At 35.0% G+C, this 16,563-nt stretch overlaps 1 protein-coding gene and 1 pseudogene across 1 annotated transcript in view; one reads left to right on the top strand and one right to left on the bottom strand.

Moving 5' to 3' along the window:
* Positions 1 to 16,563, bottom strand: part of JAM2 (junctional adhesion molecule 2) — a 51,641-nt gene that overhangs the window by 14,811 nt on the left and 20,267 nt on the right. Inside the window, exons 2-4 of the mRNA XM_039857260.1 lie at positions 7,398 to 7,463; positions 1,881 to 1,988; positions 330 to 482 (exon numbers count right to left, since the gene is read on the bottom strand). Of these exons, the coding sequence (XP_039713194.1) occupies positions 330 to 482; positions 1,881 to 1,988; positions 7,398 to 7,463 (327 nt within the window). The remainder of the gene's footprint in view (positions 1 to 329; positions 483 to 1,880; positions 1,989 to 7,397; positions 7,464 to 16,563) is intronic.
* On the top strand, positions 7,696 to 7,814 carry LOC120599080 (uncharacterized; annotated as a pseudogene).

The following is a 16,563-nucleotide window of genomic DNA, read 5'->3' as shown; positions in this document are numbered from 1 at the left end:
TATTATCTCATGTGATAATATTTTGTGTGGTAGGAAAAATACTACATATGCTGACAATTATTGCAAAATAGACTCTTGGAAAAATTACTCCCTAGGTACAATGTAAGACAATTAAGATTTACCTCAATCTTAAATGAAAACAGATACTGAATTAGTAATAGTAAAATTTCAGCAGCCCAATGAGGTGAAGTGAGACAGACTTTGCGGGAAAGGTGATGGGAAGGTGATGCTGGCGGTCTCCATAATGGACTGGGACCCTGAGCTGCTCCAGCGTTGGGGAACGGGGGTGGGGCGGGGAACAGTATAGTGCACAGACACAAGCCCGTTACCTAATACTTCTAGGGTGACCGTATCCTCTTCCAGGTTTTGGCCTTGTTCAGACGGAGCACTAATTTCACAACGATATTTCCCGGCATCACGTCTTGTAACATTTTTGATCCGTATACTGAAATCGATCAGCTCAGCTCGATCTTTAAAATCACCTTTTAGAAAAAGAAGACAATGATGTTAATAATGCAAGTTCCTTTCTGTATACTACCTTTCTCAAGTCACTTCATTCAGTAACCAAAGCATTTATTTTCCTATTAATAAACTCAATGTAAAAACTTAAAAGTTGTATATGGGTGCTGCTGTTTCAATTTTTTTTAAAAAATAATAACATACTGTTTACAAAAGAATATTCAGTTCTACATTCCCATATTTTATTTTAAAGAATTCAAACCTCATTCCTGTCTGACCTCCTTCTAATATGCGTATAAAAATACTCCTGTCTTCCAAAGATATGGAGAGCCTAGTTTAACTAGCTGGAATAGTAAGTTTATGTGCTGTGTAGTGGTCCACATGACATTGCCAGAAAGAAAAGGTGAGGGTGGTCTTAAAAACATTCTTTTGGTTAGTTTTTGATAGTAATATACACAGAATTGAAATAGCGTTCTGTATAACTTTCAGGTGTCAGAAATGGTAACAGTAGAACATTTAAGTAAAGACAGCTGTGCTATGAGCACACTGAAGTCTGTAGCCTTATTTTGACAGATAAGAACCAGAAAGATATTTGAAGTTTTATAAGAACTTTAAACATTTGTTTACTTGTTTATTACTTTGAACTTAAAGTAATGCATAGTATTTTAAAATGATAACATGTTTATACTTGTTAAATTACATTTCCAACTTTTAAAATATTTGTAATGGAAAATTTTAAACAAACACAAAATTAGTACAGTAAAATGAACCTCAATATACCCAGCTAATAGTCATCGATGCATGGCCTGTCTTATTTCATTTGTATCTCTAACCAATGAATTATTTTGAAGAAAATCCAAGACATCATAGCATTTCATCCATCATTATCAACACTTTAAATTAAAAGTTCATCACATATTCAATACGAAAAATAGGGAGGAGAAAAAATGAAAAACAAATAAAAATAAATAAATAATGCAATGGTTAAACATAGTTGTATTTACTCTCCCTAAGCTTCTCAGTGGTGGCCTAACTTTCTAGATGGATATGTGGAAATAGGCTGAAGTTATTATAACTGAGCAGTGGCCCTCCATCCCAACTCCTCCCCTTTCTCTTTTCTTTCTCTTGAGAATTTAATCTACCAGGCCAGTAAGAACAATTAATTGCATTTTGCATCCTCTAGGACTGAACTGAGAAAATGTCCAGGGTCTCAGTGGTATTCACCAGCATTTGTTTTCTGTTCTCTGTTTTTGTGGTTGAGTTCTACATCTCAGTCACTCACTGTTGGTTTCACCTCACACTTACAAAAACGCATAGTTTCAGTAATCAGCCATGTCCTGTTCCATTTGTAAATAAAAGGATGCGAGCTGTACTTGGTGTTTGTTTCTTGCTCTGACCTCATCAAGTCTGCAGCTTCTTACCTTGAAGAGCTTGTTGATAGTAGACGAAGGAGACACTCTGCCCTAGTTTCTTCCACTCTAATCTGAAGGCAATGGTCCTCTTCGGGTATTTACAGGCTAAAATAACCTCTAGAAACAACAAAAATACTTACTTAATGCTAATTGTCCCTCCGAAATTATATTTTACTGAATGAATGAATTTTTAACATCCTTAAGTTATTTCTTTATATTTCTATTCATTCATTCATTCATTCATCCATTCACTCAGAAATTACCTCGACAGGTACCTTGTTGGCTTAACCCAAAGATGAACTGAAAGCATGATAGCTCTTCCACATAATAATTGTGTGACTCTATGCTACTTTCCCTAGTTCTTGAGCTTCAGTTACCATCTGTAAAATAAGATAGTATCTCATAGAATTCTTGTGAGTTCTCAAATATAATAACATATGCATAGTAAGTACTTTAAAATGGCAGCTGTGGTTAATTATGATTAATTATTAATTATTATTATCTTATTCTTTCCAGTATCAGTCTTTGAAGATTTTATAGTCAGAAAGAAAGAGGCAAAAAGATAATATAATTCCAGTCTGATGTGATGAGTGTCAGGAAGGTAAGCAGAGGGTGCTTCATGCTTAGTTCCTAAGAAAGGCACTTAGTACAGCCCAGGACATGCTATGGAAACCCACAAACATTCCCTCAACATGCTACAGTCTCACTCAGATCCCCTCTTTGATAACCCTCTCTACGAATACATTAAGACAAACCCAATATGGTCTTCTAATAAATCGTTGACTCCTACCTCTTACTTCAATCCAGATAATTATTAAAAGATTTAATCTTGGCATCGAGCTTAATTTCCTCAATGTTGCTGACTAAGGTCACTTTATTATAAGAAATTTACTCTAGTTATATCATTCCTGGAACCTCTGAAGGAAACTCCTATTTGCACTGTCCAAACAAGATGATTGAATGGGGGCAGGGGAACCCAGCGCCTAACTGCCAACTGCCTCAAGATGCCAAATGAAAACCTCCAGTTCTAAATATTTTTAAAGTATAGTTCAGCCAGGCTCTCCAGAGTGTGAACTTCATATTTCTGAAATTTTTTTTCCCCACAATGCATACAGTTTGACCAAAAAGCACAGTATCTTTGACTAGAAGAGAAATTATGTAAAACTTCTTTCAAATATAATTTCTGATTTTAATGTTAAGCAGATTTAATGACATTTTTAAAAGAGAATTCAGTAATTTATGTCATATGGTAGAGAGTAATACTTAAAATATCCCAGGTTTTATTAAAAATATACACAATAGGTATGGACAAAAAGCCTGTATAAATATGTATGAAAATGTTAATTCAGTGGTGATTTTTCTGTGATAGAATTATGATTTTTCTTTTTCTTATATGTAGTTTCTAATTTTTTTTAGTTCCATACATATGGCTAGAAATCTAGAAATAGAATAAAAGATAATGAAAAATAGAAAGTAGGACAAAGAAGGCATGGGGGGAAAAAAACCCCTAAAGTTGTTTTTAAAGATGCCTAAAGTTTTAAAAGCAGGTTTTACATTACGAAGAGACATCATTTTACAGATGTGTTTACATTTATGCTACAAAGACCAATGTGGGCTGAGGGACTTGTCTGAGGAAACGCAGTTCTGTTCTGTTGATTAAGGAGAATGGGTGGTGACTTTCCGGAGTCTTGAGTTTTAGATAGGTTTCCTTCCCGTATTTTGTTGAGTTTCCAACAATTAAACACACACCCACATTCATTTTTAGACTATACTCCTAGGTTTTAGGAATAAATTTATACTCACATAATCACATTGTTTTACATATTTAACTAGACACACACACACACACACACATACACATACACACACACACCCCTCGGTGAATTCTTCCTCATTTGTGTCCTCCTTGCTTTATGGAAAACTTCTTCAGAAATTATATTCGAAAATGTAACCAATGATTTTCCTAAATACAGTGATTCTACTCCAGCCTCACTCACACTGAAGATGTAAAATGTGGAGAAATGTTCTATGCAATTTGTCCAAAATATATTTAGTACTTACTGTGTGTCCAGCATTGTTCTTGAGCTATATCAGTGAGCGAAACAAAGATCTCTGCCCTTTCGGATCTTACAGTTTACAGGGGGAGTCAGGCACACAAGAAACATCATAAAGTGACTCTATAATATGTTGGGAGATGAGTGATATGGAAATAGGGTATGTCAGAGTATAGGAGGTTTGGATTGAGTGCTGGGGAACAGGGGCGCAATATAAAAAAAGAGGGTAATCGGTTCACTGCATTTAGATGGTGACATTTGAGCACAGACTTAAAAGAAGGAATTAGAATGCCTTAGAATTCAAATTAGAATACCTTAGAATTAGAATTTAGAATTCACCATACAGTTCTTTGGGAGTGTTCTAAAGCAAGAAATTAGCCAGTTCTTACATCCTAAGGTGACAATACCTTGACCACCAGAACTGTGAGTAAGTCCGCTGGAATCATGCGGTCAATATCTGAGGATAAAGAACCAATTGTACTTAGAAGCTAACTGCCATGACTCTCTCTCTTAGCCAAAGTTCAACACGTGGGGCCAGCGTAATTTTGCATCTAGTGCTAGGAGTTATTTTGCCATAATATAGTACTTTCAAGTACAGGCTTTGAAGTTAGATCTGTGTCATAGACTAAGTGTGTGATATTGCACAAATTACTTAACTTTTTTTGAACATTACATTCGCATCCGTAAAATGAAAAAAATGACGGTACGCATCTCACAAAGTTGTATGAATTAAGAGAGATGATGCATTTATGTACTTGGGTGCACATGGTACTTTGCAAATAGTACGTGCTCCATAAATGGTCCTTATTAATTTCATCCATGAGTAACTTCTCTTAGTTGTATTTGTAAGCTTGCCCTGATATAATAAAAATCCACATTTTACACCATCACAAATTTACCTAAAAATCATTCAAATTTGCACTAAAATGTTACTTCTGTTTGAGACAGCAAAGAAAATAATAGATAAATCATATTTTCTCAAAATAAGGCATATTGAAACAGAAACAAACACCAAGTCGTTCTATTAAGATGATTATTTCTTTGCCAACATTATGTTTTATTTGGACTGAGAAAAGATAATTCTTTGTTTAGAAAAAGCATTAGCAACCGCTATTTTGCCTGTAGCAAAATAGTCACATTTAGGAATCACATAGAATCACTGTGAATTTTAATTCTTCTAGGGTTCTGTACTGCTATCTTTTGATTTTATTCTCTGTGCTCAAGTTAAAAATCATCAAAATCTTACACAATGCCAGGAGAGAATTGATACTACCAAAGCAGTTCTGAAGAATTACCAAAAATTACTTCTGTGAAGAAAAGTATTCTGTGAAACTCTGAATGACAGCTCTGGGGTTGGACTCTCCCTGCATAAGGTTGCTCATATAATTTATAAGGCTGGCAGAGCTGCCTTCATTTCAGTCTGCTGTTGGCACCACTATGGGAGGTGATATAGAACAGTGTACTAAAAAGAAGGAACTAATTACGATTTATTAACATCAGAGAGACAGGAGACAAAAAAAAAATAAATGAATTGGTGGAACACACATATGCAAATCATAAAATATTTTGGACTTTAACTAAAATTAAATTACTGCATAAAATATCCTAAAACTAAAATGGAAGAAGATAGAAATTTATTTTTGTTTGCTAGTGAGCCAAGTTGGGGTGATTGGAGTACATATAAAATAGAACCAAAATGTAAATCTTAATAAAAGAAGCAGAGATAAAACAAACACCAAAAAAGGCTTATTTGGGAATAAGTACGAGTAACATTTGATTGCAATAAATTATACAAGGACTTTCTATATTAAAAACAAAACACACATTGAAAAGTAATGTAAATGGTACTGCGTTTTGGTCTGGAGTGATGGACATGTTTTGGAACTAGACAGAGATGGTAGTTGCACAACATTGTGAATGTACTAAATACTACTGAATTGTTCACTATATGGTAGGTTTTATGTTATGAGAATTTCCCCACAATAATTTTTTTTAAAGTAATTAATGTAAGACTGAAGAATATAATTTTGGCATCCTAATTCAGTATCAAAGCATAAGGCTTGGAGGGGAGGGGTGGGGGCAGAGCAGTGATGTATGTCCATGGTATCTAGTCGGACCCAACAGAAAGAACCTCTAGGAAAGTGAACAGTAAGAGAAATTAACTTCACTTCCTGTGTCCCTAATGGACATCCTGACGCATCTTTTCCTCTCACTGTGCTCACTTGTTTGGCCTTTCCAGTCTCTTTGGCATCTTGTCCAGCCCTATTTATCTTCCCTATAAGCATGCTCATAGTCCCAAATTACTCCTTATCATTAATTTCCTCTTCCCATTTCTTCCAATTTAAAACTATATCAGGATAAAGAATGTTTTATTAGCTTAATCATGTAAAATATCAGGTCTTAAAAGAACTTGATTAACCTAAATAATTATTTGATAATTTATTATTGAGTGATTTATCATTTTTAAATGACGGGCTGACTCTTATTATAGCATATTTTTAATGAATAAGATAATGTAACACTATATGTGCTAGGCACTATTGTAAACACTGGTTAAATACTAATTCATTTAATTCTTCCCCACCGCAGCCCTATTCTTTAATCTTTGTCTTTTTCCTTCAAACCTATCTCACTCCAACTTCAAGAACCTAAGACATTACCTGAAGAAGAAAGATCAGACATTCAGGAATTGTTTCTTAAAAGTTTACAATCTCTGGCCTAAACAAGCATCACATTTAAGAAATAGTCAAATTCCTATGTGCCTAGTATTATTGTGTTCTAGATAAAAGATCCTTTGGAAAACCATTTGATACAATATTTGAAGTAAATTTATAAAAGCCCTTATAAATTTTTTCCTTGTTTATTAGTCTTAATTTTTTTTTTTAAATTGCAGTAATATACTTAAAACTTATCACCTTAATGATTTTTAACTGGATAGTTCAGTAGTGTTAAGTATGTTCACTCACATTGTTGGGCAACCAATCTCCAGAACTTTTTCATCTTGCAAAACTGAAATTTTACATTCATTAAATACCAATTCCTCCTTATAAATATTTTAAGAAGCCAAAATAAATAACAGAATGGCACCCCAAAATAAGTTATATTAATGTCTTCTTAAAATACATTAAATAGAGTGGGGTTTGCAATGTTAATTTCCATTTACCATGTCTAGCCGGCTGGAAAGTTTGCGAGGTCTTCGTCTCCCAGTTTCGCAAATTAGATTTGCTTCGTTGCAGATAATTTACTTAATAAGAGACCATTTTTTTGTATATCAAGTCTTTCATCCAAACTTTCTACTGAGGGCTTAGAGAAAGAGTTCTCAAGGTGGAAACGACAAGCAGCAGCATTTTAGGCAGAAGAATTGGTGTGAGGTGAGGCAGAGCGTCCAGATAAATAGAAAGATAACATCATATGTGTCATACTCATGATCATTTCAACAACATAGTCTATGAGAATCAATAAGGTACTCTACCTTGATATTCTATTGCTGTGACTACTTTATGGTCTTTCGGGGAAGAGACTCCATAGGCCTTATGATCTGGAAGATTAAAACAGATAGGATAATTAAAATAGCACAAAAGGCCATTTTTAACTGTTTGAATGGGATGCAATATTAAAGAAAACTGGCCTCAAGTTTGGTGACGGTTTTACACAATTCATAACACGTAAGTTTTAAAGTATCAAAATAAGAAAAATCAAGCCAAACCATTCTACGTCTCTTCCATATTCCATATTGTGGTTTTGCCCTTTAAGAATTTCCCAAAGCATCAGTCTACGGCCATGCTACCCTGAACAAGTCCGATCCCGTCTGATCTCGGAAGCTAAGCAGGGTCAGGCCTCGTTAATACTTGGATAAGAGACCACCTAGGAAGACCAGGTGCTGTAGGCGTAAAAAATAAAAAAAAAATAAGGGATTGTAAGTTGATAAATTCCTTGTAATCTGTGAGGTCAACCAAGGGTTGCCTTGCCCCACCCCACCCCCCAAAAAAGAAAGAAATTTCCAAAGCGAAACCCATGAATCTAGTAGGGTCCCAACCACAGACAACACATTCTCACAAGTCCAACTGGTAAATGACAGTTTATATCCTTAATTCAGCTAGTATGCAATCTAGTGTCATAGGGTATTGTCTCCCAAATAAAAGCTAATATTTTTTGCACCTCATTCAAGGGTATAAATTGCTCTATGAACCTATCCCTGACTATATATACCTACATCATATAAAAATGAGTCATTATGGTGATTATGGTGGCTAATGTGATCTTATAGTTAGTTATATAGTGATGATGATGATGATGATGTTGATCTCATCATTCCCATATTTTATATAAAATTTTTATTTTAAAAAGTGCTTATACATACTTTTTTTATTCTATAAAATTCAATATTTGGAGTGATCCGGTGTGCTAGACTTTTTAAAATATTTTTTATTTTTTTTTCAATTATAGTTGACATACAATATTACACTAGTTTCAGGTGTACAACATAGTGATTAGACATTCATATACCTTACGAATAGACATTACTAAGATTTAAACAACAAGGTAGCAGAACTAGGAACTGAAATTTCTAATTCAATCTTTGATATGTATCTCTTTGTGTTACGGATATCATTCTATAGTCCAGCTCAATGACCATGTTTAAAAATAATCTAAATCACTTCCTATATGTCTCTAAAATACAAATGCTACCAGGGAAAGAGTTTTTACCTGTTGTATTCTGATAAAGCCCAAACATCTAAATATGGTGCCTGGCATAAAGCAAGGCACAATAAATATTTATTGAATGAATAAATTATATCACTCCTCATTGTATACTGCTGAGAAAAATCCAGTAAATGGGGTCAGATCAAAATGATACTATGAAGGGTTCCTGAAGAGAAGCAACTCTTTGGGAAAGGTATTGTATGTATACAATACTAAACTGGTATTAATTATTTCAGAATCAGAATAATGCAAAGCAATCAAGCTGGTTACCTTGAATAAACAATTTAGGCAAAACTATCTAATTGCTGTCCTTCATTATTCACCCAAAAAAATCACACATGAAATAACTTAGGACCAAATTGAACTGATCATAGAACTTTAAAGGTTATTTCTTGAAGATATGTTTCTACAATTTACTAGAAATGCTGTTTATCAGCTCATGCTACCAACTGGCTTCTATCTTCACATAATCTACAGACCCTGTTTTCACCAAGGCAAAAATGACCTCTTTGTTGCCATGTCCAATAGATACTTTTCAGTCTTTATCTTACTTGATCTCTCTATAACATCTGATTCTATTGACTTCTTTAGATCATGTGACATGATTCTCTCCTAGTCTTCATTCTGTGTCCCTTGTGGGTTCTTCCTCTTTTTTCCATCCATCCATCCATCCATCCAGAAACTGTTTTTCTGATTCAACTAACTCCTTCCTATATAATCTCTTATAATCCCATTGACTCAAATGCTATTTACTTGCTCAAAAGCCTTAAATTTGTACCTCTAGCCCTAATTTCTCTCCTGAGATTAAATCCATAAACTCGTCTTTCTACAGGTTATCTCCATTTCCTACAAGCACTACAAATGCATGGGCAAAAATAAACTCATGTTTACCTCTAAACTCTGTTTTCTTTCTACAAATCCCATCACAGTGAAAGGCACCAAAATCCACATGGTCACTCACGCCAGAAACTCAGATATTGTCCACGATGTATCCATCTTCCATTCATTTACTCATCAGTTTCCATCTATAGACTGAGAACTATGTGTCATCTAGGACAATGTTTTGGAATATTTGCCCTCTCACACCTTCATGCAGACAAGTGCTCTTTGAAGAGGGAATGCAGGTAGCGAAAACCAGAGAGAGAAAAGGAGGGTACTGCCTGCCTTTCCACATTTAGAAGCCCTGGCCATGAGGGAAATGCAAAGGACTCACAGTATATGCAAACACTAAAGAAAAATCATCCTCAGTAAAATATACCTTCTCCTAGCCTTAGGGTAGAGAAGAGGAAGTGCGTTGGAGAATGTTTCTTAGTGGGAAAGATACACATTCTTGAGAAAGAATAACAGTAGCTAACATTTATTAAGCACTTAGATCTTAGGCAACAAACATTCCTGGTGCATGCTATTTTTATACATTATTTTTTCAGGTGGAGAAACTGAGGCGCAGAGAGGGCAAGAAACTTGGCCAAGGTTATACAAGTAGTAAGTGGTGGAGTTGGGATATGAATTTAGCCAGTCTATACCCGAAACCCACATGGTTTATTACAGTGCTATACTGGACAACACATCAGCACATCATGTTCCCCCCAAGCTAAATTATGAGCAAGGACTGCACATTAACAAAGATGTTGGAGAGAAAGGTCTATTGGTCTAATGAAGATGAAACAGGTTGAGAAATAGGTAGTTATAATGACGGCAAAGGACTGGCTCTGAGCAAAACAGGAATATGGAAGCTAAGAGGCTGCGACGGGCAGGAGAAGTATGACAACAAGGTAATCACAGAGCGGAGGCTCTGGGCAAGAGTTTCTCAGTCCTGAAGCTATTGGCATTTGGGGCTGGATCACTCTTTGCTGTGGGGGCTGCCCTGTGTACTATGGGATGTTTTGTAGCATCCCTGGCTTCTGACCACTAGATTCCAGTAACATCCACCCTGCCACGCCATCCCAAGACATAATAACCAAAAATTTATCTAGATATTGCCAAATGTCCCCTAAGGTTAGAGGTGGGGAATGCATACTTGGCTGAAAACCACTGCTCCAGACTTGCGACTAGACTGGTTCAAAGAACCAGGAATAGAAATAAACAAATAGACAAAAGGACAGCAAAGAAGCATGAGTTCAAGGATTTAGAAAGCTCCTAAGAGAAATTCCTATCGGAAGTTTTTAACTATGAAATAATCTATTACACTTTCATACAACAAAGCATCTTTTTTTTTTTTTTTTTTTTTTTTACTTATCTACACATACATAATGTGTAAATTAGTCTGCTGTAGTAGGCTTTATCACTCCTAAGGAATACATGCTATTCTGAATAATGTTTTTTTTTCAATTTCTCTCCCGTAGAAGCCTGGACAGTAAATATAATTGTGGAAAAAAAGCTCAAAAATCTACAGGCCTCAAATATCTAGCTCCCCTGTCGAACACTACTCAACTATCCAGGTTCTATATGTTTAATTTGTAAACACCTGATTAGGGACATTGGCTAACCTGACGTCTATATAAAGAATGTAGGACCGAACTGATCCTTTTTATTGACAGCTGTAAATATATTTGCATAAAGCAGTGACCCATGTGGTTCAGTCTTAGAGAGGTGTCAGGATCACCAAAGGGTAATTTCAAAATAACTCTTTTCCTTGTGTATTTCAAAAAAAAAACAATCTTTTTAAATATCGTTTTCCCCCCATTTCAGTTTCTCCACTCCTCCCCCAAGTTAGTTTTGTAGAGTCCAAAGGCAGGGTCCCAATCTTCAGAGAGGAGAGGAAAGGAAGAGACTAAGCTAGAAGAGACTAACTTTTCTCTTAAGCGAGCTGGTGAAAAGAAAGGGCTGGATGTGTTCTTGTTTGCAGTGCCCCGATATTTAGATATGACTGCTCTTGCCAATGATTCTGATTCCAAACCGTTACTCTGTGAAAACTTTCAGAGCACACTTTGAAAAAGTCTCTTTTCTTCTTTAGTAATGTGTAAAGTAGTGCCCTCAGAGAATTTCCAATTAGGACTGGCGTTTCTTGTGATTTTTGAACTATTTTAGTACTTTTTAGACAAAACAGTGAAGACTCACACATATTCCCTAGAAACCAGGTAGGGAAAAAAATGAGCAAACTAGGAAAAAAATAACCTCTATTCCCTCCACAACATCATATCTTTGAATGCTTTAAACACCGCACCGACTCCTCAGAGTGTTTATTTTCTTCAGAACATTAGGCCAATTTGAGATTGGAAAATTTAGGACTGGTTTAAATCATTGCCCTCCTTTTCAATTTTTCTACTTGCTTAAACTTCCTTTGAGAAAAATTTCTTAAATTTTCAAAGATCACTTTAAAAGTTCTATAGAAAAGAACAACTGTTAACTTCAGATTTTATTAAGCCCCTTATAAGTTTTACAGGTATATATTTGAATAGAAAAAAAAAATGTGTCCCAGACACTAAAAAAGTGAGGATTGCTTGAATTGGCAAAACTATATAGGCAAAAATATTATAATGAGAATTAGTTTTAATGAATTAAAAAATAGGTAGTATTTCTTGGTAGCAGAATATTTATTTCTGTGATTTTAAGTGACTTAGCTACCTTGTTTCCTCTAATTCTACTTACTTCAAAGTTCTCTTTTAATTAAAATGTGTGGTTGTATATGTTAAACTTATTTAGACAGAAACTTCTAAATCTTTTAAAAAACATTTATTTATTATAAGGTTTCTACCTTGTTTTAGCCTTCCTAGTCTTGGAATTAAGTTTTATTTTTTAAAAACTTACACCCAATAACTCTTCTTATGAAAACAAAACATTGGCTTCTGTATCAACATTTCACTAACAGATGTTAGGAACAGTCTCTGTTGGCTGCTTTCTTGAACTGATTTTTATTTTTTCTTCACTTTTCCAGAATAAGTTAAATAGAAAAACAAACAAAATTGTCATGTAGGTCTGCTGGTTGAGGTCAACAATTGTTTTAAAGTGAGCTACAAAACATCTTAAACAGTATGGATGTGTGCCAAAATCGCTGGCAGAAGTTCATAAAATGAGGTTAAGAGATGATTATTTCCATAACTGCTAACAACTTGCAGTTAAGTGAATTGAACCTTTGTGTTTCTTCCCCACCCCGCCCAAATGTAAGAATACAAGTTCTTATATTGTCTGTCACTCATCTAAAATAATCTGGTTTAACTAAAAATAAATACTTATTTCAACTACCACAATTTTAAAATTTACTATAAAAGTGTTGTTTAAATGAATACTTTTAATTAAAAAACAAGATTAGAAAAATTGACACGTTATAGAGGGTTTTTGTTTGTTTGATTTTAAAATACATTACAGAGACTACCATGCACAAAAGCAAGTTATAAAAACTGTAGATAGAAATCATTTCATGAATTCTCAAAAATAAAAATTAGTAGTCATGTGGTTTTGATCATCACAGATACAATTATTACATAACAACTATAAAAAAGGATACACAGGGCTGCTAGTAACAAATAAACTAATACTGTCCTGTATTTATTATGGACAAATATTTATATGGGTAGAAAGTAACCCAATGAGGCAGGAATTAGGAGTTAAATAATGTACTCATCACTCTTATTATATCATTCAACCATAGTAAATGTAGAGAGTAGGGAGGGGGGAGGGGATGGCAAAGAGGAGGGGGAAAGAGGGAAGAGGGGACAGACACACAGACAGACGTGCACTTCTGTCTCTTAAACTGGACATTCTGGCCCTTCCTCTTAATGCGATTTTGATACTGTATTTTCAGAGAAAAGGAAGCCGCACACAACTGCAAGTCAAAAATAAAAGATATGTTTCACTTTAGAGCTACCGTGGCTGATGTCCTGGTGAGTTAATAATGACCTAAAGAGTTTAAAGGTGATTTGACTATGAATAAATTTTCCCCTTAAGAACTTTTAGCATCTAAGTAAAATGTGACTCCACTATATTAATATCATTTGACAGATGTGAGGATTGAGAGAGGTTAAGCAGCTTGCTCAAGGTCACAACACCAGAAAGCGGGGGACGCCAAGATGCGCATCTACATCTAGTGAGTGTGGCTCCGCAGACCCCTTCTTCCCACGGCCATTCTCCAATCAGCACACAGCTCTGTGAGAAAGCAGTACCAAACGCCTTCCTGCCAGACAGACACTCTGCAGATGGCCTCACAGCCATTTTCAAGCTTTAGGGTTGGAAAGATATTATTCAGAGAGTATATAACCAACTGCCACTTTTTAACAGAGAAAGTGTTACTGGACAATTGTTCATGGTGAATAAACTAATTTGAATAAACCTTGTATATTTACTGTATCCTGCACAAAATTTTATGCCTCCCCCACTCTTCTGCCTTGTTTTTTTTATCATTAGTGTACAAGAAGGACAACTGGTGTTTCAGAACTGAGTATTAAGTTGTTTTCATACAAGTTATGTGCATTAGCAAATTTAGGGAAACTTTCAGGGCATTCTGTTACCCAAAGAACTGAATTATCAAAATTTTCAGGTGATTTTAGAGATGAAATAAATAAATTAACTTCTTACGGTAAAATAAATTCTCAAAATTTTCTAACAAATGTCCTTCAGCTCATCTTCAAATGTTTAATAGTGGCCAATAACTTCGGAAAGCCATCAATGGCTGAATTTCTCACCGGATACTCCCCAGCAGGAAATAAAAGAAGCCATTTCAGGATTCTGAGCTCTTTATTTGATATTCTCCAAGTGACAATCTCAGCCAAATGCAATTCATTTGCCAGCGGTATTAACTATAGATTTTAAAGGTGACAACAGTCAACTCAAATCCAGTAAACTCTCAAGACAAGATGAAGAAATGTCATTTTCCAAACTTTATGCAATAAGAATCACATACTCAATGGAAGGCATCATTTCTGATCATTCAATGTTCTAATTGGTTCTCTCTAAGATTAAGGTACCAAAACACAATGGCCCTAAATTTTTATTAGTGCGAAATAAGAAATCATTACTAAAGATGTCAGATATTGAAATAGACACATGATGCAATAGTGAAGAGCACTAAAATAGGAGAGATCGAGAAGAACAAACCTGAGAGTCTCTCCTCACGAACTGTCTGTCTCATGTGGTTTGGGTTGTGTCTTAGGCACAGCCTTACAGTGGAGTTGGTGCATCAGGCTTTGAAAGCTTGGTGACATTTTGATTTAAGATCATTTATTGCCTTTCAATCCGAAATTTTAACTACTCTTAAACCTCAATATGGGTTTTCAAGAAACGAACGTACTAATATAACTGTCAAATAAATAATTTAAAAGAATAGGTATTGCAAATCATTTCTTCAGTTTTGATCAGCTCTGGGCAAATAGCTAAAACCAAGTGTCTGAACCTGGGTTCTCAACTCTGGTTCCGAATCACTACGGTGTAGGAATCTGGAAATTCCTGCACAAAATGCCCTCTAACAGATTGCTCAGTGGTTGTTTGGGTCAGGGAAGAGTGAAATGGTTATTCTGCAGTCATCTGATATTTGTAAATCCATGTAAGCAACATATGTGAGAAAATAGCACTTTACTATCTACTAAGCTCTCTCCACCTCTCACATGACACAGATGTTTGTTTTATACCTTCTTCGTACCTTCAGAGTTTTATTTCTTGGCCTTACTAAATGAATTCTGAGAATCACAACAGTGTAATTCATCAGAAGCTTTTATTTTTTGAAAGCACAGACATGCAGTTATAAATATAAATAGTGTTTAAGAGACATTAGTATAAAAAGTGTCAAAAGATTCTCTAATATCACCAATTTGTTAAACTTATTACTGCAAATGAAGTTATCTTTGTATTTTTCAAATGAAGACATTGCACTGCTAATGTTTTCCATCTTTTTCTGAATTATAGTTTTATAAAATATAATAAATAGACACATAAAGGGAGACAGACTGACCAGGAATTAACGAGGCTTAAAGTTTAGGGCTGTCTCTTGCACCACACAAAGCCCTGGGGTGAGGTGGGAAGGGCCTGGCAATGTAAGCACATTTTGTAAAATGTGAAAGAATTAAATATTTTCGCTTGATTTTTTTTTCGTGAGGGATCCAATAACCCATCCATACACACAATTATGGACTTCTCCTTATTAATGCGTTTATTTAGCTTTTTAGATTTGACTACTCACAATAAAGAGAACAGTCTCCAGAGTCCATTATTTGATAGTTCAACCTTTAAAATACTAAAGATTTTATATAACCAAGAACTTAGAGTTCACCTGTTCATGTACTCATTCTCTCTCAAACTTCAATTCTTAAAATATGAATTTTATTTTTCAACTCTCCTAGTGGATGATGATTCATAAAACCTTTAGCCCTTACATTACATACATTATGTATAACGATTCATACATGATTCATAAAAACTTTAGCCCTTACATTTCACACATATGTTATTAGTTAAATTCTATTACCATAAACGCTTCCAGAAGAGATTTAAAAACCAAGGGAAACTCTCCCAGCTTATTGTTGTTTCATGTTTCCTCTGATTAGTCTTCAGGAAGCCAAAGGAACAAGAACCATTTATTTTGAAGTGCAGAACATGGAAACAATGGTTTGGCATTGCTTAACTGTTGTATTTTACAACTGTCAGACAAGGTTGCTCAGAATTAGTTACTCTGATTTCTCAGATGCTCTAAATCCAAGTACTACAATTTCCTCTTTTGGTTAAAACAATTCTCTGACTCCCTCTTTTACTTCAAAACTGGTCCTACTATATCCAACTGTGAGCTAACACCACAATGCAACTTTCAGAGTCGGTCCACTAGACCAGTAAAAGAAATGGTTTAATAAACATTTGTGTTATGGGATGAATGTTTTGTGCCCCCACTGCCAATTCATATGTTGAAATCCTGACTCTCTAATGTGATGGTATTAGGAGGCAGGACCTTTAGGAGGTGATTAGCTCATGAGGATGGAACCCTCATGAATGGGATTAGTGCCCTTATAAAAGAC

The sequence above is a fragment of the Pteropus medius genome, unplaced genomic scaffold (genome assembly GCF_902729225.1).
Source record: "Pteropus medius unplaced genomic scaffold, Ma_sr-lr_union100, whole genome shotgun sequence".
NCBI classification, from domain to species: Eukaryota; Metazoa; Chordata; class Mammalia; order Chiroptera; family Pteropodidae; genus Pteropus; species Pteropus medius.
This window is presented reverse-complemented; position numbering and strand designations above follow the sequence as displayed.